Source organism: Saimiri boliviensis, chromosome 9, assembly GCF_048565385.1.
Source record: "Saimiri boliviensis isolate mSaiBol1 chromosome 9, mSaiBol1.pri, whole genome shotgun sequence".
NCBI lineage: Eukaryota > Metazoa > Chordata > Mammalia > Primates > Cebidae > Saimiri > Saimiri boliviensis.
This window is the reverse complement of record NC_133457.1, coordinates 123277098-123299081: the sequence shown is the minus strand read 5'-3', so window position 1 is coordinate 123299081 and position 21984 is coordinate 123277098. Positions and strand designations below refer to the sequence as shown.

The 21984-nt window shown below is 41.0% G+C and overlaps 1 protein-coding gene across 1 annotated transcript in view; it reads right to left on the bottom strand.

Annotated features, from left to right (window-relative positions):
- Positions 1-21576, bottom strand: part of CDH26 (cadherin 26) — a 66718-nt gene extending 45142 nt beyond the window's left edge. The window contains 5 exon segments of the mRNA XM_039479333.2: positions 6487-6648; positions 8047-8151; positions 9221-9272; positions 17275-17405; positions 21505-21576. Of these exon segments, the coding sequence (XP_039335267.2) occupies positions 6487-6648; positions 8047-8151; positions 9221-9272; positions 17275-17405; positions 21505-21576 (522 nt within the window).
- Between the last annotated feature and the right edge of the window lie 408 nt (positions 21577-21984).

The window sequence follows — 21984 nt, the reverse complement described above, 5'->3', positions numbered from 1 at the left end:
ACGGGCAAGGTTGGGGCATACCTCAGAATCTCCACCCCGTATCTTTCTTTGTAGAAGTTTATAGTTAAATGAGAAGGCCAAGGATCAAATAAGTAGATAAATCAATATTACAGGACAACTATGGTCAGTGTTTGGGGGACTAGATCATGGACTTGACCAAGCCGGGGAGGTCCGAGCACAGGGCCCTGAACACCTGACATGACAGGACGAATGGGGATGCCGTGTGCTCCCCCGCAACCACACACTGTCACTCCGCTCTGAACGGTGCCCAGGATCGCTCTGTGACATGCCAAGCATCTCTAACTCAACTTCGAGTTTCAGGAAATGCTCTTAGATATTTGGCTTTAGCGTTATCAGCTTCTAGACACAAAGTCCCACATTAAACATTATGAATGCCAACCCTTACTACGTCATTTAAAATGTTAAAAGCATCATTTGCAAAACTGTTCTCCCATTCGGTAGGTTGTCTGTTTACTCTGTTGATAGTTTCCTTGGCATCTGACAAAAATCTAATATCTAGTATCTATAAGGAACTTAAATTTACAAAAAAAAAAACAAACAAAAAAAAAAAAAAACATTAAAAGGTGCACACAACGAACATGAACAGACACTTTTCTAGAGCAGATATACTTATGGCCAATAAGCATATGAATAAAACATCACTGATTATTAGAGAAATGAACATCAAATCCACAATGGGATACCATTTCACACTAGTCAGAATGGCTATTACCAAAAAGTCAATAAACAGCAGATGCTGGTGAGGTTGCAGGGGAAAAAAAGGAGCATGCATACACTGTTGGTGGGAGTATAAATTACTTCAACCATGGTAACTGGTGGTGATTCCTCAAAGAGCTAAAAACAGAAATATCATTCAAACCCAGCAATTCCATTACTGGGTATATACCCAAAGGAATAGAAATCATTCTACCATAAAAACATATACAAATGTATGTTCATTGCAGCAGGATTCACAGTAGCAAAGACATGGAATCAACCTAAATGCCTATCAGTGGTAGACTGGATAAAGAAAACAGGTTTGCAGACACCATGGAATACTATGCAGCCACAAAAAAGAATGAGATCATGTCCTTTGCAGGAACATGAATGGAGCTGGAGGCCATTATCCTCAGCAAACTAACACAGGAACAGAAAACCAGTACTGCATGTTCTCACTTATGAATAGGAGCTAAGTGATGAGAACACACACGGACACACAGAAAGGAACAATAGACACTGGAATCTGTCCGAGGGTGAAGGGTGGGAAGAGAGAGAGGATCAGGAAAACTGAGGATCAGGAAAATCTAATAGTGGGTATTAGGCTTAATACTGGAGTGATGAAATAATCTGTACAACGAACATCCATTACACAATTTACCCATATAATAAACCTGTAGGTGAGCTTAAAATGAAAATTAAATGATAATGATAATAGTAATAAAAGGAAGGAAAAATATTAAAAGCAAACAAGCAACGAGTGAGCCCCGCATGTTTGTCTCCATCCTTGCACAGATCACGCCATGATCATCACTAGGCCCTCCCTACTCAAAGCGTGGAAGCCCAAGGGACAGCCGCATGGGCCTCACCTGGAGCTTGCTAGAAATGCAGGTTCTCAGGCCCCGCCCTGACCTACTAAAACAGAATCTGCATTTTTACCAAGATCCCTACTGATCTGTTTGCTCGTTAAAGATTGAGAAGGGCTATCTCAGGGTCACCTTATGACTACTCTATTCCTTCTTTGTAACAGACACAGTAAATTCTGCACAGAAGCGGGGCATGCATTTACATAGATAAGGAAGACCTAGAGAGTCATCTTTGCATGTTCATTGGAGTTTTAGAACAATTTTCACCTGTTTAAAACTTAGAGATTCAGAGCCTATTGATGAGTTAAGGGTATATGTTTTATTGTGTATGTAAGTACTTTGAGGTTATTAGAGAAATGTTCATATAGTACTTTTTTAATGTTAATCAACGTCTTTCCACCCTGAAAGAGTTAATGAACAAATGCACAGCCAAGCAGGCCTGAGAACCAAGCCCAGTTCCCAGCAACTCCATTCCACTGAAGTCGAAATAGAACAAATTTTGACTACCTAAAGACTCCCTATTATGTTAGATGGGTAACGTGATACATGGTTTAGAGCTTTGTTCTTTGAAATTTCTAGTTTAGAACCTGAATTTCAGCTTTATAGCAAACCACACTATAGGAGTGATGAAATCATAGGAACACCTGTGCTCACAATAAGACATTGTCAACAGGTGCACATTTGGTCATTCACCAGTTATTGGGCAACCCGTCGGATCTGTCATGGCTTGCCTCCATATTTCAGATGTTACTCATAACAAAATAAATTAGCCCCTTTTCTAAACATTCTGTGACCCTTATCCCCAAATGCTTTCAGATATCCTCATCGTGCTAGGACACTGGTCATTAGAATAAAGACCTATAGCAGCTCACATCAATTGCAGAAATCATTACAAAGTCAAAGTCCACCACTCTAAAAGAAGATTACAAAAGTCTCATGCCTACTTATAAAGCTCGTCACAATGTATAATTTCTCAGTCTCCCAGAACCTGACACAAAGTCAGCTTAAGTAATGCTCACCAAATACAACAGTCTTGCAAGAGCTCTGAAATCCAAGCTTAGAATATACCAGGTTTTAGATACCATGAAAGACAGTGTTGTTTCTCTATCCACAGGGCGGTGAACATATATCCTTCTATTCTCATGATCTTCTAGAGAAAACAAACCAATCTCTGGGTCTTCATCCACACCGGGTCCACAGATTAGATACCTTAGTGACACGTTATCAGACACGTTATCCCGAGTGAGGAAGTGTTACTAGAATGTCTTTTTGCCACTATATTAGGCTCACTTGATTTTTCATAACGGACTATCTCGATGGACTTCCAAAGCCAATAATAAACTTCTCTTACAGGAGTAGACGGTTAAGCTAGGATGCTCAATTTGTCTCGTGTTTAGGACATGTCCTAATTTATAGGACATGGCTTATGCCACCCTTCCTGGTTGGTGATCCTTCTTATTGGACCATTTCATATGCTCCTAGCTAGTGTGTAAATCCCTGGCTGTCAGTTTCCTGTGGCTGCTGTAACAACATAGCACAGACCCCGTGGCTTATGCCAGAAATGTATTATCTCACAGTTCTTGAGGCTAGAGTGGAAGTGGAGGAGTCAGCAGGGTCGGTTCCTCTGGAGGCTCTGAGGCAGAGACTATTCCCAGCCTCTCCTGGCTCCCGGTGGTGGCTAGCGAGCCTCAGTGTTCCTCGGCATCACTCTCATTTCTGCCTCCATCTTCACCTGGCATTCTCCTTTATGTCTGTCTCTGTGTCAAAGATTCCCTCTTCTGGTCACAGGGTTATGGCCCACCCTAATCCAGTATGAGTTCATTTTAACTTGATTACACCTCCAAAGGCCCTACATCCAAATAAGATCACAGGCATAGGTACCATGAGTTAGGACTTGGACATGTCTTTTGGGAGACTCAGTTCAACTCACAACATCCGGCAAGGCCGAGGCTACATTTCACTGTGCTTGTTCATTCATTTAGTCATTCATCTCACATGATTAAGAGAGAACCTGTTATGTGAAGAGCCCTGATTGTGACCCTGGGGCAATGGCAGACTTTCCCCAGAATCAAGAATAAGGCAGAGTCTCTCCCTTCTTAGAACCTGCATTCTGATAGAGGAGATCAACATTCTAATGGAGGAGATCAACTATCAACAGGGAATTAAACGCAAAGTCCACATTTCAAGGGATGAGCGATGTTGAGGAGAAAATAAAACAGGGAAATGGGATGGAGAGTGACGGGCAAGGTTGGGGCATACCTCAGAATCTCCACCCCGTATCTTTCTTTGTAGAAGTTTGTAGTTAAATGAGAAGGCCAAGGATCAAATAAGTAGATAAATCAATATTTCAGGACAACTATGGTCAGTGTTTGGGGGACTAGATCATGGACTTGACCAAGCCAGGGAGGTCCGAGCACAGGGCCCTGAACACCTGACATGACAGGACTAATGGGGATGCCGTGTGCTCCCCCGCAACCACACACTGTCACTCCGCTCTGAACGGTGCCCAGGATCGCTCTGTGACATGCCAAGCATCTCCAACTCAACTTCGAGTTTCAGGAAATGCTCTTAGATATTCGGCTTTAGCGTTATCAGCTTCTAGACACAAAGTCCCACATTAAACATTATGAATGCCAACCCTTACTACGTCATTTAAAATGTTAAAAGCATCATTTGCAAAACTGTTCTCCCATTCGGTAGGTTGTCTGTTTACTCTGTTGATAGTTTCCTTGGCATCTGACAAAAATCTAATGTCTAGTATCTATAAGGAACTTAAATTTACAAAAAAAAAAAAAAACCAAAACATTAAAAGGTACACACAACAAACATGAACAGACACTTTTCTAAAGCAGATATACTTATGGCCAATAAGCATATGAATAAAACATCACTGATTATTAGAGAAATGAACATCAAATCCACAATGGGATACCATTTCACACTAGTCAGAATGGCTATTATCAAAAAGTCAATAAACAGCAGATGCTGGTGAGGTTGCAGGGGAAAAAAAGGAGCATGCATACACTGTTGGTGGGAGTATAAATTACTTCAACCATGGTGGAAGACAGTTGGTGATTCCTCAAAGAGCTAAAAACAGAAATATCATTCAAACCCATCAAATCCATTACTGTATATACCCAAAGGAATAGAAATCATTCTACCATAAAGACATATCCAAACGTATGTTCATTGCAGCAGGATTCACAGTAGCAAAGACATGGAATCAACCTAAATGCCTATCAGTGGTAGACTGGATAAAGAAAACATGGTTTGCAGACACCATGGAATACTATGCAGCCACAAAAAAGAATGAGATAATGTCCTTTGCAGGAACATGAATGGAGCTGGAGGCCATTATCCTCAGCAAACTAACACAGGAACAGAAAACCAGTACTGCATGTTCTCACTTATGAATAGGAGCTAAGTGATGAGAACACACACGGACACACAGAAGGGAACAGTAGACACTGGAATCTGTCCGAGGGTGAAGGGTGGGAAGAGAGAGAGGATCAGGAAAACTGAGGATCAGGAAAATCTAATAGTGGGTATTAGGCTTAATACTGGAGTGATGAAATAATCTGTACAACGAACATCCATTACACAATTTACCCATATAATAAACCTGTAGGTGAACTTAAAATGAAAATTAAATAATAATGATAATAGTAATAAAAGGAAGGAAAAATATTAAAAGCAAACAAGCAACGAGTGAGCCCCGCATGTTTGTCTCCATCCTTGCACAGATCACGCCATGATCATCACTAGGCCCTCCCTACTCAAAGCGTGGAAGCCCAAGGGACAGCCGCATGGGCCTCACCTGGAGCTTGCTAGAAATGCAGGTTCTCAGGCCCCGCCCTGACCTACTAAAACAGAATCTGCATTTTTACCAAGATCCCTACTGATCTGTTTGCTCGTTAAAGATTGAGAAGGGCTTTCTCAGGGTCACCTTATGACTACTCTATATTCCTTCTTTGTAACAGACACAGTAAATTCTGCACAGAAGCGGGGCATGCATTTACATAGATAAGGAAGACCTAGAGAGTCATCTTTGCATGTTCATTGGAGTTTTAGAACAATTTTCACCTGTTTAAAAATTAGAGACTCAGAGCCTATTGATGAGTTAAGGGTATATGTTTTATTGTGTATGTAAGTACTTTGAGGTTATTAGAGAAATGTTCATATAGTACTTTTTTTAATGTTAATCAACGTCTTTCCTCCCTGAAAGAGTTAGTGAACAAATGCACAGCCAAGCAGGCCTGAGAACTAAGCCCAGTTCCCAGCAACTCCATTCCACTGAAGTCGAAATAGAACAAATTTTGACTACCTAAAGACTCCCTATTATGTTAGATGGGTAACGTGATACATGGTTTAGGGCTTTGTTCTTTGTAATTTCCTTTCTAGTTTAGAACCTGAATTTCGGCTTTATAGCAAACCACACTATAGGAGTGATGAAATCATAGGAACACCTGCGCTCACAGTAAGACATTGTCAACAGGTGCACATTTGGTCATTCACCAGTTATTGGGCAACCCGTCGGATCTGTCATGGCTTGCCTCCATATTTCAGATGTTACTCATAACAAAATAAATTAGCCCCTTTTCTAAACATTCTGTGACCCTATCCCCAAATGCTTTCAGATATCCTCATCGTGCTAGGACACTGGTCATTAGAATAAAGACCTATAGCAGCTCACATCAATTGCAGAAATCATTACAAAGCCAAAGTCCACCACTCTAAAAGAAGATTACAAAAGTCTCATGCCTACTTGTAAAGCTCGTCACAATGTATAATTTCTCAGTCTCCCAGAACCTGACACAAAGTCAGCTTAAGTAATGCTCACCAAATACAACAGTCTTGCAAGAGCTCTTAAATCCAAGCTTAGAATATACCAGGTTTTAGATACCATGAAAGACAGTGTTGTTTCTCTATCCACAGGGCGGTGAACATATATCCTTCTATTCTCATGATCTTCTAGAGAAAACAAACCAGTCTCTGGATCTTCATCCACACCGGGTCCACAGATTAGATACATTAGTGACACGTTATCAGACATATTATTGAACAGCTGGAAGAAGGAAAATGGAAAGAAGAAAAAAAGCAGGATAAGAATAAGCCACTGTGATAATCAAGTATCAAGGTTAAGAATCAATGGCATCTTTAAGAAATTATACCCAGCAATGGCACATCTGAGAATTTATACCAAAGAAATAAACAGATAGGCAGAGATGGAGGAATGATGGTGTGGGCTGCAGTTTGGTCTATAATAGTGAAAATTTGGAAATGTTTATTTCCATAAATGTTCACTGACATGAAAAATATAATAGAATGATACTCCCTACACATAGCATGGGATATTCTGTAGCCTTTAAAGATGTATCTACACGGCCGCGGAAAGACAGGCAGGACACATCATTAAACAGGAAAGGCAAGCAGAACCACACACCAAGTAGAATCTCATTTCTTTGATGCAGATTCACATCAGAAAATCTATAGAGAAATATCTGGAACCGCACACACCAGTTTGTTAATATCAATTATCCCTTGAAGGAAAGAGAAGTCGTGATCACACAGCTAACGTTTAGAAAGAGCAAGCCAACAATATGCCTTACTTGCCTTAACCTATTTAATCTTTAAGACATCTCTGAAATGTAGACAATATCACTGACCCCATTGTGCAGACGAGGACACAAGAAGAATCTCTAACCCAGCAAAGATGTGCTGCAGTAGGTATATGAACCCACTGACTCTTAAGAGTATACACTTTTAACCACTGAGACTTGAAAACTTTCTGTACTCTTTATGGTTGTTTTTTTTTTTTTTTACAGTAGGCATCCACCATTTCCATAAATATTACAAAATACAAGATAGTTTTAATTTTTTCTAAGAATCATGGAATGTCACAAGTATAGCAGAGCTTAATCAATACATAATTCAAAGGCCCATTGGTACCAGGAAGATAGTGGAAATAAACAACCTGGACCTGTGTAAAGATTCTGCCATTCCAATATCATGTGACTTCTTCAAAGGGCTGCTTTCCCTCAGCATGAGGGAGGCAATGTGGAGTGGTGGAGACTGGTATTCTGAGTAACTGAAGCTCCACCTAATTGTTGTCATGTGGAAAGGATACAATCTCCCTATTTTTAAATAATATATATTTTTTAAAAAGCCTCTGCCTGGGCCAAATAAAGCAGACCTGTCAGTTGAAATTAACCACCCTGTTGCTGTATGTGATTCTCGTCTGACACTCACATGGAGAAGTGACTTGCTCAAAGTCACATACCCAGGTAGAGGCAGAGTGAGTTCTAGAACCCAGGCAACCTGAACCCCAGGCCAGTGCCCCTTCTGCTCTGCTTCACTTCCTGGCCTCACTAGCACACAGCCCATCAAGACAGTCTTCCTGGCCAAAGGGGTGTGCTTACTCAGAGGGCACGATGGGGTCATTCCTTACGAGTAGACACCTTACCTCACCAATGAGTTTGGGAAAGGGTCCTGGGTCTTCTTCCTCCAGCTCCAAGGTGGTGGTAACCCATCTTCTCTTGGATCGCCATAGAGTTTGGTAGCTCTTTCCCTGGAAATGATAGTGACAATGACGACAAAAAGGATGGCTGTGATGCTCACAGCCAGGATTGATCCTACCCTTACTTCATATAAAGGCCCTGGGCTGACACTTGGCCTGCATTCTCTCCTCATCCCCACAACAGTCACCTAAGTTTGGAAAATGCAAGTGCCTGTCCTCTTAATAGCTCTAGAGTCATCTCTAACCATGGGGGCAGATGCCACCCAATGATTTTACGTGGTTCTTGAGCTAATTTTTGGAGCTCTCCAGACATAGTATTAAAGATCGCTGCTCTGTGCCAATGCTTGTCCTATAGTAGACATGCAAACATGTCTAATACTAGTTGTTGAGAAAGTTTTCCCATTTCCATTTGTCTCTCAATCTTCCTGAGATTATTGATGATTAGGTGCTAATAGACATTTAATGCCTCTCTGTCCACAAATATTCCTTTTAACAAATGTGCAGACATGTAGGCAAAGAGAAAGAGAGTGACTTAGACTCAAATCTTGGGCTCAGATATTTGCCAGGTAAGAGAATATATGAAATTTAAAGCATTGTTTTGTTTGAGTTATGTATTTATACAGTTGCCATCTATTACGAGTGAAGCTGGTTTTAGCCACATTAACTTTATCAACAAAAATGCAAGTTCCTTTTTTAAAAAATTACTTTATGATAAAGTGAATTGATCAAGAGAACGATACCAAGTAAATAATCCCAGCGTGGCACGAGGATATGGCACAACCCCACAGTGGTGGGTGCGTGACTGCTACAGTGCAAAGTATTAAGTCCAATATATTTTCATTCCATTAAGAAAAAGATGATGTGGACAAACCTCCAAGTTGGCACTGTGCAGTTGAATTTTGCTGTTCGCAGGCTACTCATATTCTAATTAGACATAAAAGCATCATCTGCAACTCTCTGGCAGTCCCTCAAGATCCTAAAGGGCCACATGTAGTTACTATTTTCTTTTCTGCAAACCAAACATTGGCAGGGCACTACAGAACTCCAAACTGCAATTCTATCTCAAAGCCAAGTGTAGAGACTGATTTTATATATTAAGAAACTGACTTCCAAACCTCACTTTTGTTTGCTTAGTAAGATCATCTTTTTCTTGCTGGATGCTATTAATAATACTGACCATAAAATGATGTTAATAGTAGAGAATATACTTATCAGAATCACATAGGCACTGCCTGGAGTTGCACAAATAGAGAATCACAAATGACCAAAAAGAACTTCTGCATTTAGGTTTGGTAAATGTAATTTCTTATCCTCTACATCTTAATTCCTGATTACCACTTATCTGCTCTAACTCTAGGAGAAATAACCAAAAGAATTCTGATTTATTATTCGAAATGGTGGGGAGACATTTAAAACCATACAACGCTACTGTCAATTAACAAAAATAAGAAGTAGAACTTCTTTATTCAGGATGAACACAGATGAATTTAGTACACATGTAAAATAACACCAAATGTTAGTTGGCAATGGGGTTTTAATGGGTTTTTCTTTTGTTTTTGTCCCTAATTTCTAAGACATTATTTACCTCAATTAATAAAATAATAAACATATACTTTATCTTTACATAATGGATTACAGTGGTAATTACTTATCTATAATTTATATCTCAACAATCCTTTCCCTTCCTCCAAAAAATATACGAGACTGTTGAAATAGAAAGACATAAGTCGGCCAGGCATAGTAGCTCACATCTGTAATCCCAGCACTTTGGGAGGCCGAGGCAGGTGGATCGCCTAATGTCAGGAGTTTGAGACCAGCCTGGCCAATATGGTGAAACCTGTCTCTACCAAAAATACAAAAATTAGCCAGGCATGGTGGCACACACCTGTAATCCCAGCTACTCGGGAGGCTGAGACAGGAGAATCGCTTGAACCCGGGAAGTGGAGGTTGCAGTGAGCCCAGATTGCACCAGTGCACTCCAGCCTGGGCAACACAGTGAGACTCTGTCTGAAAAAAAGAAAAGAAGAGAAAGAGATAAGTCCTCAATGTATGGTTAGAACCAGCAGCAAACGAAAGTGTGGGAGTGAGGAAGGAGAGAGAAAGTGTACACACAGGGTGACTTGGATAAAGCAGATGGGGCACAAAGTATAACTGGTGAATTTTCATACAGGGTATTTTGGAATTCTTTGTATTTTCCTTAAATCTTATAAGTTTTATATTAAAACAAAAAGTTATCAAAAAAGACAATTTCAGGAACTAACATTGGGTATTTAACTTAGCACTAAGATCCTTGCCAATTATAATAAAAAGGGAAAGTCTATCTTTAAAAATGAAACATATTTAATACAACCTTTTCTTGTTATATAGTCTTCCTATTTAAAAGAAAATTTGATAGCAAAACACTTTAAGCATACAGAATGGCATAATGACGCCCATCACCAAGTCCTATCAAATCTTAATACTTTTACCCTATTTGCTTCCAAGTGTTGAGATGTAAATTGTTACAGATAAAACTGAAACTTCCTGTGTAGCTCTCCCTCATCTCACTTTTCCCTCAGAGGTAACTCTTACCCTAAATTATATTTAGCATTCCAAAGCGTGTTTTTAAACCTTCACAATATGGATCTGTGTATTGAGATAACATCTTTATATTCATAACAATGTGTCATTTTTATGGTTTTGGATTGGACTTTTAAATAATGGTTCACAGTAAGCACCATCCCATAACTTATTTTCTTTAACTTGTCTTTTTTTTTTCATTTTGGGGGAGGATGTGTGTTAACGCCTACAGTTCTAGTCCATTCATTTTCATTGCTGTAGAGCATTTTACTATATGAATTGACAAAACTCTATTTAATCTATTCTTCTAGTGATGATCTTCTAGGTTGGTTCCAGTTTTTCATTACCAAAAATGCTGTGGTAATAAACATCCATGTATATATTGAAAGTCTCTCTCTGGCAGCAATTTTCAAAGTATGGTTTCTACAGCACTGCAAGAGAGTCCACAAGTCCAAACTCTTCCATAAGAACGTTAAGGCATTGTTTGCCTATTTTGCTATCTGACATTTGCATTGATGGTGCAAAACAATAACATCGGTAGATGAAATTGCTGATGCCTCAGCACAAATGAAGGCAGCGGTACCAAACTCCCCATTCTATTCTTCACCACCACGCACTTGCAGGAAAAACAAAAAAGCAAGAAAAAGAAAACTAGTTTCATTTAAGAATAAAATAATTGGTGAATTGACTCAATTACTGCAACTGTTTGAGAACTGATGAAGTAGTAAAAACATTAATTATTTTAAATTGCAACACTTGAGTGTCCATCTTTTAAATACTCTTTGTGAGTGGATGGAAAGTATGTGCCAAGCTGTTGCTGTATATCAAGGCAGAAGGTTTATTCCAGAGAAAAGTACTTGTGTGATTGCTTGAGTTTCCAGCTGAAAAGGCCACTTTCTTTTTTTTTTAAACAGACCACAATTTTACTTGAAAGAACCAACGAATTATGATGATTCACATCTGGTTATTTGATACATAGTTCTTTGATGATGAACAAAGTGAGTCTTTCACTTCAAGAAAATCGGTCAATGCACAGTATCTGTTCCCAATGATAAATGTAAGCTTTCAAGCAAAAATCCGAATTTTAGAAAACTTGGGTCTGCCAATAGGAGCGTAAAAGCTTCATAATAAGGGAAGATTTTTATGATAATAGCAATAGTGTTTTTTTTTTAATTTTATAGGCTGAAATATGTCCACATTGGAAATGCCTGCATAACTCAATGAGTCAATGGCTTCCTAATGATCAACATATCGTGTTCTAAAATCAAGTGCAGGTGACAGAGTCATCTAGAGTGCAAGAGAGATGGTGGATTTTAATGGAATGGTGTAGGGAAAGTTCATTGACATAGTATCAGATTCCACATTGCAAATAACTGTTAAGACATTACAATGTGTCAAATTTTGGTATAATATCAAAGAAAAATATCCAGTTATCTATTCTAGGTTATTAAAATATTCTTCCCTTTTTGAATATCTGTGTGAGGCCAGAATTTCTTCATATACTTCAACCAAACAAATTCACAACAGACTGAAGGCAGAAGCAGAAAGGAGAATCCTGCTGTCTTCTTTGAAGCTGGACATTCAAAATATTTGCAAAAATAGATAGATAGTGCCACTTTTCCCACTAAATGGAATATTGAAAAATATGGAAGGTTTTCAAAATATGTGTTATTTTTATTAACATAGAATGGGTTTATTATGGTTATGTCCAATGAATTGAGAAATATGTTTAACATTTCCCTATTTTAATATTTACCATGGTATCAGCACATATAACCCACATAAGCTAAATCTCTAAGACTTACACCTAAATCAGCAGGGACAGAGTCTCCACCCTGGTTGCCTTGTCCAGGTCAGAATATCTCCTTATTTGAGATCCATCACAATACAAGAGACCATGCATCTGAAAGTGGTTTCACGCAAATGAAGAACATTCTTCATATGTTCATTTCTTGTGGTCAGCCACTCTCATGGTGGGTGGGTGATATTATTGGGTTATACCGTTAGTGTCAGAGCTAATATTTGCATCCTGGCCAGATTATATTTCTATCTATATACCTGAAGGAGAAGAATGTTCAAAGTCTTTGAATTCTGAAATCTCTAACTGACTTTTTTAGACAATGAACGCTTTTTGATTAATGTTGGCAATTTTAAATTAAAGGCCTACCCAGGTGCATAATTTTTAAATGGAGAAAACTGTACCTCCCGCAAAAGATAAAGAAATTAATTCTGTTTCTAAAACAGGTGTATTTCCAGGTGGCCAAGGTTATTAACAAGGACTATACTGAGGTTTTCTGTTGTCTCTGGGCCTCAGTTTCCCCTTCTATAAATTGAGGGTATGAGACAAGGTGTCTTTAAGGGCTCTTTCAACACTAAAACTCTGTAAATTCATTTGAATAAGATAACACATAAATGGCACAGTGACAGTCATGTAAGATCTGGTTGTGGTGTTCAGAAAGAGGCTAGAAATGGTGGATGTTTATACTTTGCCAGAGATGCCTTAAATTTCACATCATTGTGTGTGTTTCATTTCTCCTCTCTTTATGCATGCCTTGGAAATTAACTTGAGATCTCTTATATGAGTGATGCAGGAAGAGTAGAAATGGTTACATTTTCTGTAATGATTTTGTAAGTGCTCTTACTATATTTCTCATCTGGGCCAATTTTAGGCAGTCTGTCCAAAGAGGAAATCATTCCAAAGATTTGCATAATGCTTTCTATAACATGGTGGGGAGGGGCAGAGGCAGGGGTTCTTTCTAGATGCTTGTTCCCTCAGCTGCCATGTCCACAAAACCACTTTATCAGAGAGGACCAGGCGGTCATATGATTGCATGGTCCACCTTGCATATCATTTGACAGCTGGCTCTGGACCTGGGGCTTGTAGCCAATATTCAGGCTGGCCTGGCTGGGCAGCCATGGCACCTTTTGGGAGAAAATTTTCTGGGTGAATGAAGATGTAATCTATGACTATACAGGATACTAAAGAGCTAAGAGGTCTATATAGAAATCAGTACTTCCCAAAATGCTTGAAAATATTTCAGTTTTGAATGCAAGCTTTTATTCAAGCAGAATTCAAGTCCTAAAAATAAGCAGAATTTGGATGCTGGACTCTGTTCTGCAGGTGTATGTCTTTGTATAAGGTTCAGTGACAAGTAATGACAAGCCATAGGAAAGCCATCATTCTCTCCTCTTCGGTCATTTCCAGTCCTGAGAGCCGATGAGTCCTCAGCCTGGGCTGTGGCAGGCTTGAAAGACCAGAGAGAAGATGAAAATCGACAGTGAGGAAAGCCTCTTAGGCTTCGTTCAGGGAGAATTTGGATTCTAGAAATCACAGAATTTCCTATGAGAGATTCCTGTAGATATTCTTTTTTTTTTTTTTTTTTTTTTTTTGAGACAGAGTTTCGCTCTTGTTACCCAGGCTGGAGTGCAATGGCGCGATCTCGGCTCACCGCAACCTCCGCCTCCTGGGTTCAGGCAATTCTCCTGCCTCAGCCTCCTGAGTAGCTGGGATTACAGGCACGTGCCACCATGCCCAGCTAATTTTTTGTATTTTTAGTAGAGACGGGGTTTCACCTTGTTGACCAGGATGGTCTCGATCTCTTGACCTCGTGATCCACCTGCCTCAGCCTCCCAAAGTGCTGGGATTATTTAATCCGTATCCAGTATCTCTCTTCTGGGTTTTAGACCAGTGCAGTCCCAGGAAGTCTCTGTGAAGATGAAAATGTCCCTGCTGTGCTGGCCACTGTGGTAGCCCCTAGCCACATGTGGCTAATTGGGACCCTGAAATGTGGCTGGTGTTAGTGTAGAACTGAATTTTAAATTTTGCTTAATTTTAATTAATTTAAATTGTCACATGTGACTAGAGGCCGATGCAGACAGCATAAACTAGTGGTTAAACGTGGATTTACACATTTAGAAGACCTGAGTTTAAATCCTGTTCTATGGGCAACATGGCACAATCCTGTGTCTACAAAATGTATAGATGTTAGCCAGCCATGGTGGCCCATGCTTGTAATTCTAGCTGCTTGGGAGGCTGAGGTGGAAGGATAGCATAAATCTGGGAGTGGAGACTGCCGTGAGTCGAGATCATGTCACTGCACTTCAGCCTGGGTGGCAGGGTAAGACCCTGCTAAAAAAACAAACAAACAAACAAACAAACAAACAAACAAACAAAAAAAAAACCTTTTCTGCCTCTCACCAACTACATGTTATGTGATGTGGAACAGGCAATTTATCCTCTGGAGTCTGCATTTCCTCATCTGTGCACACACATGCACACCCCCCACATACGTAAATGTAGAAGTGTATGTATATATTGGGTCCTCCCAACAGCCCAATCATGAAGGTATTATCATTATTTCTTTGTAACATATGACACTCGCACACAAACTGCGTAGGAGGGCAAGGGCTACGTGAGTGTTTCCTCTTTTTCCAAGTCTTTGGGCAACATTTCCACTTGCATCACCCACAAGCAACTCAAATCCTACATGTTCAAGGCTGTTGGCGTAGCTTGTCTCCTCACAAACCTGCCCATCTTCAGGGCTCCCTAACCACAAGAGACACTTACCTGCTCATTCCCAGGGTCATCCTTGATACCTCTGCTTCCCTCATCCCCATGCCCAGGTTCCATCAAGTTGACTTCCTAAGGCCATTACTGTACTGTGAATCTAATAGCAGAGAGCGGCTCTCTAAGAGAAGATAATGTTTCTTTGGGAAAGGACATTGCAGTGGGAATATGTGTGCCACGGTAAACGATGTGCATAGTCAAAGCAGTAAAGGAAGATAAAGGTTTTTAAAGGGAAAAATGAGGAGTATTATATCATTGTTTTGAAATAATTATCTTTGGCTACAAAGGTCAATAACAAGGGTGACACCGATCTGAGTTTGCACAAAATTTGCTAAGAAGATTTCTTTGAAAAAGTATTTTTTGTGTAAGGTTTCAATGGCCTTTGTGCAAAGTTATGTTATTTTTGCAGAGCTTTTGTGATTTTTAGTTATCAAGCATACAAATGTGAGAATCCCCTTTCCTTAGCCTTGTGTCTACATATCGGGGTTTGTGCGTACATGCGTGTGTGTTTCAACGTAAGGAACTCCATTTTGATTCTGACAACTTATGCAGTACCAAGGGCTTTTACGCATTTTCTCATTTACGCTCACAACCACTGGGTCAGGTAAAGTCAATTATTACCTCCATTTTCAGGTGAAGGAAAATAGACTTAACAAGGTTGTATTAAAACTCCTGACACCCAGGTGCACTCCCAGGTCAGCTCAACCTGAACCTTTGGGAGCAAACCCAAGCATTGAGATTCCCTTGATGCTCCCCAGGTGAGCTCAACTTGAGCCAAGGTGAGGACTGAGGTTAAGCTGGCCTAGGTCCTCAGCTGACTGTGAAGGAGCCTGGGTCAGGACGTCAAGCAGCCCAGTCCAGAGCTCACAGTCACCAACCACTGTGCCGCTTCCTGCCCTCAGCTGATACTGAAAGGAAGAAATGGTTCCCTCTCCCTACCTATAGAAAGCCAGTGAGGCAGATCATGACCAACAAGCACATGCAACATTACCCCTGTCCACTGTAGGTACAAACAGAGCAAGGGCCATCTGTTTCAAATGCTGACTCTACTAGTTTGTTTTCCTATATAAACAGCAGCGGTTGGGGGCAGTGGATTTAATCCTTCCACCCAGTGGGTTTGCTCAAATTGCCTTTGATGCAGACAACTGAGATTTCCTCAATCTTATGTGAAGTTTGAACAGAAGTATCATTACGAAACGCGGCAGCGCTCAGTGTCTCATGCCTTTCATCCCAGCTCTTTGGGAGGCAGGCAGATCATTTGCGGTCAGGGGTTCAAGACCAGCCTGGCTAACATGATGAAACCCTGTCCCTAATAAAAATACAAAAACTAGCTTGGTGTGGTGGCATGTGCCTGTAGTCCCAGTTACTCAGGAGGCTGAGGCAAGAGGATTGCTTGAACCCAGAAGGAGGATGTTGCAGTGCTCTGAGATGTCACCACTGCACTCTAGCCCGTACGACAATGAGACCCCGTCTCAAAAAAAAAAAAAAATTATGTGTGTTGGGTAGGTGAGGTGGCTCATGCCCATAATCCCAACACTTTGGAAGACCAAGGCGGATGAATCACTTGAACTTAGGAGGTTGAGACCAGCCTAGGCAACATGGTGAGAATCCATCTTTACAAAAAATACAAAAATTAGCCAGATGTGGTGATGAGTGAATGTAGTCTCAGCTACTTGTAAGGCTGAGGTGGGAGGATCACTTGAGCCTGGGAAGTTGAGGCTGCAGTGAGCTTTGATCATGCCACTGCACTCTAGCCTGGGTAATGAAGCCAGACATTGTCTCAAAAAAAGGAGAAAGAAACAAAGAAAACGTGTGTGTTGATGTAATCTAAATAAAAATAGTGTGAGCTATATAAATTAGTTTTAAACAAGTCCTTTAGCCTGCTCCCACTGTTGCCCCAAACAGTCTGGGACCCTTAACCTTTCTTCATATAAATCCAGAGCCCCCCACTGCCTCAGCCATTCTAAAGACTGTCACTGAGTCACTCTCCCGTCCCTTAGCCTGGAAGAAGCAGGGCCAGCTTGCCCTTGGCTTTCAGTCCCCTGCACCTGAGCTCTAGGCTCCAGGCTCAGCTCACCTGCAGCAGCCACAGCAGCAGCACTAGAAGCAGCAGCAGCGACGGGTGCCTCCTGGATCTCATGGCCACACGAGAAGCCCAAAACAGACTCAGAACGGGCAGCTGCTAGCCAGTCCTCCAAGCTGGTGGTCTCACTGGAGCCACACACCCTCCTTCCCAGCCAGTGGCTTCTTCTCCGATGGTTTTCAGGTCACTTTGGCCCAGATAGTTTCATCCCAACTTGCTCCTTCCTATCAGAGTGGGGCGGGCTGCTTTGTAAGCCTCAACATCCGTTTGCCACAGGTAGAGTTCCTAGGAAGGGTGGGGTGGGCACTAAAGCCACCATGGTCCTGCCCGTACACAAAAAACTGGCTGAGGGCTGACCTCAGAAACAGCAGCTCAGCCAGAGGAAGTAAACTAGCACCTGTCACAAAGTAGAATTATTTGTTTCCTTGTTCATTCTAGTTCACAAATAGAAGGCCCAATCATCTCTTTCTATAGCAGGATATGTTAATGACTATTTTCTATAACACTTATGCTCTTGAAACAAACAAACAAAAAAAAGAAAATGACTGCAAGAAATGATAATTTAAGGGGGAAGGGATTTGGAAGAATCAAAGAAAAGAAAAAACAACTTTTACTGTCCAAAACACTAAAAATCTTTATTCCAACAATGTCCCAGGGCTCTGGGGTTTGCAGATTATTTCTCCTAAAACTTCTTTTAAGCTCAGATTAATGTGCCTTTTTGAGTTTGGAATTAAAGTGGGAGGGAGAAGTAATGGGAAAAAGCCTCCTTGTGGACAGAGATCTCTGTGGTGACTTGGGAGTCTGCATTAGAATTCTGAAAAAGGACAATTTGAGATTCTATTATACTAATACTTAAGATGGCAATAAGCAAGTTCTCAGCAAACTGACACAAGAGCAGAACATCAAACACCACATGTTCTCACTCATAGATGAACAATGAGAACACATGGACACAGGGAGGGGAGCACTACACACTGGGGTCTGTAGGGGGGAAATGGGGGAGGGATGGGGGGTGGGGAGGTGGGGAGAGATGGCATGGGGAGAAATGCCAGATATAGGTGAAGGGGAGGAAGGCAGCAAATCACACTGCCATGTGTGTACCTATGTAACGATCTTGCATGTTCTTCGCATGTACCCCAAAACCTAAAATGCAATAAAAAAAAGAAAAAAACCCACAATCAGTGATACATTAACCCCAATTACCTTAACATGACCTTGTTATCATATTACCTTGTTTAAAGTAGCAAACAGATAAAATAAAGGTAAACTTTCTTTGTTTATTCTAGACATTGGCTTAGGCAAGGATTTCATGACCCAGAACCCAAAAGCAAATGCAATATAAATGAAGATAAATAGTTGAGACCTAATTAAACTAAAGAGCTTTTGCCTGGCAAAAGGAACAGCAAGAAAACAATCCACAGAGTGGGAGAAAATCTTCACAATCTATACATCTGACAAAGGACTAATACCCAGAATCTACACGAACCCAAACAGATTAGTAAGAAAAAAACAAAAAATCCCATCAAAAAGTGGGCTAAGGACATAAACAGACAGTTCTCAAAAGAAGATAGACAAATGGCCAACAAATATGAAAAAATGCTCAACATCACTAACGTTCAGGGAAATGCAAATCAAAACCACCACACACACGATACCAACTTCACTCCTGCAAGAATGGCCATAATCAAAAAGTCAAAAAAGAGTAACACGTCTACACTGCAGGCAGAAAGGTAAACTAGCACAGCCCCTATGGAAAACAGTGTGGACATTCCTTAAAGAACTCAAAGTAGAACTATCATTGGATCCAGCAATCCCACTACCAGGTATCTTCCCGGAGGAAAAGAAGTCATTATTTGAAAAAGATACTTGCACAGGAATGTTTATAGCAGTATAATTCACAATCGCAAAACCATGGAACCAACTCAAATGCCCATCAATTAACTACTGGATAAAGAAACTATAATGTGTGTATATATATATATATATATATATATATATATGTATGACAGAATATTACTCAGCCATAAAAAGGAATGAATTAACAGCATTGCAGTGACCTGGATGAGATTGGAGACTATTATTCGAAGTGAAGTAACTCAGGAATGGAAAACCAAACATCCTATGTTCTCACTGATAGGTGGGAGCTGAGCTATGAAGACACAAAAGCATAAGAATGACACAACCGACTGTGGGGACTTGGGGGGAAGAGTGGGAGGAGGCGAGGGATAAAAGACTACAAATCAGGTGCAGCGTACACTGCTCGGGTGGCGGGTGCACCAAAACCTCACAAATCACCGCTAAAGAACTTACGTAACCAGATACCACCTGTACCCTAATAACTTATGGAAAAATAAAATTAAAAAATAAATTTAAAAGAGCATATCAAAAGTAAAATATAAAATAAAAAATCTCCCATTTAAAAAACTTTCTTTGTTTGACTGAACATTCATGGCTCTGAGATGCTGCCGAATATTTTAGTTTGAATAGTTTATTATTTTCATTGAAGTTAATAGCTTATGATTGAAAACAGGAATAAATACGACTTTAAAGTCTATAGATATTTCCTGTGCATAAACTGAAAACCTTGCGCTGACTTTAAAAGTGGATGTTTCTATAATAATAGCCTATTGAAAAAAACCTAAGTTAGAATTACTAATTTAGAATATGTAAGTCAGGTGAGCTAAGCCATGTTAAATATTTGTGAAAAATACACACAGGTTGAGCACCCCCTGCAGCTAGAATAGTGCTGGGGACTAAACTGTTCTTGTTAGAAAGGAGCCTCGCAAAGGTCTAGCCTGGGAGGGGCTGGGGGCTGACAGTGAAAGATTCCACTTTCACATTCGTTTTAAGTTTAAAGAAATTGGTATTTTAAAATTAGCCGAGCATGGTGGCACACACCTGTAATCCCAGCTACTCAGGAGGGTGAGGCAGAGGAATCACTTGAACCCAGGAGGCGGAGGTTACAATGAGCTGAGATCGCACCATTGCACTCCAGCCTGGGCAACAAGAGTGAAACTCCACCTCAAAAAAAAAAAAAAAAATAAGGAATTGGTATTTTAATATATTAGAAACAACCAAGTTTTCAACGTTCTCAAGCATTTAAAATAACTGAGCAAAATACCAGTTTCCCACACAGCAGCCCTTCTTGGGTAGGCCATGGGGCCGTGAACTCAGCTAGTGATTCTGGGCATCGCCTGCCGCTCGTCTTGGGTGAGGCTGAGCTAGAAGATGTCCCACTCCCTTTCTATTCTGAGCATGTGATCACAGGGACAATAATCTAGTGCTCCTTTCTGTGTCCTTGGAAGTACAGTAATACTTTATAACGACATGGTGGCAGCTCCCAGCTCCCTGAAATTGCTCTTGAGATAAAAATTACTGGATGATTGCAAGGGAGGTATGAGCTACAATTACTTACCCAGAGTCAACCTTCTCATCTTTTGGAGGGCTGCCCCCGCCCACCTCCAGTTCTCACTGTTCTTTTTTTTTAATAATGACGTATGCATCACGAGGGCATCCCCACCCGGCTTGGACGTCTGCTTGGACAGTGGTCTGGCTGGCCAGGCCCATACCCAGCTGAAAGGAAGGAAAGCGAGGTGGACAGCGGGCCTGAAGGAAGATAAACGCACCTGCCTCTGCCTCCATTTGGCATTTTCCACAAGGATCAAGTAAATAGCAGACAAGTAAAGTGCTGGGCTCGAGCCTTCTTTTCTGTCCGGGGAGGTGAGAAGGTGGGCGTTCGATGCAATTCCCCCTCTGAAGAGGTGAGCAAGCCGCAGTGAAAGGCTGGGAGGGTGGAGGGTGTCCTGTTACAGAGGACAGGTCTTAGGCTCTCTCCGTGGTCTCTCTTTCTGTCACCAACACTGAGGGAGACACAGCCTGGAAGAGGGAGGGAGCAGAGGTGTCCGATGGCAAAACGCCACCACGCCCTAGGATCTCGGTGCTGGGTTGAAAGGTGAGGAGGGACTGCCCAAGCCTCCCCTGCCCACACACCCATCTGGGAGTCTAGCCTACCCAGGGCAGATGGAAGAGATTAGATTTCCATCAAGGTGGACATTGAAGTTTTCAGCTGGGCTGGTTTTACTAACTGACACAACTAGGTAATGATGAACTTCAGTTGTAACTGAGAGATTGAAATGGTTTGGGTGAAGACTCAGATTAGGGAAGAATAACATGGCTCATGCTTATGAGTCAAGACCTTGCTACGTTCACGAACAGAGAAATCATTCTGTAGCCAAATACTTCTGAATTCAAGGTCCCGTTTCTTCATTGTCACAAGAAAAGTTTTAGTTCTCAGAACATTCTTGAGAAGAGTTTTTAAAAATAATCAAGTTCTGCTTGCAGTAGTGGTGAAGTAGCTCCAGCTCTGCTGTAGACAGAACAGCTATTAACAAAATATAAAGCAGGGCTGGGCATGGTGGCTCATGCCTGTAATCCCAGTAAGGAAGGGGATCACCTGAGGTCAGGAGTTCAAGACCAGCCTGGCCTGTCTCTACTAAAAATACAAAAAAAAAAAAAAAAAAATTAGCAGGGTGTGGTGGCAGCTGCCTGTACTCCCAGCTACTCGGGAGGCGAAGGCAGGAGACTCACTTGAATGCAGCAGGCAGAGGTTGCAGTGAGCGAAGACACGCCATTCCACTCCAGCCTGAGCAACAAGAGCAAAATTCCACCTCCAAAA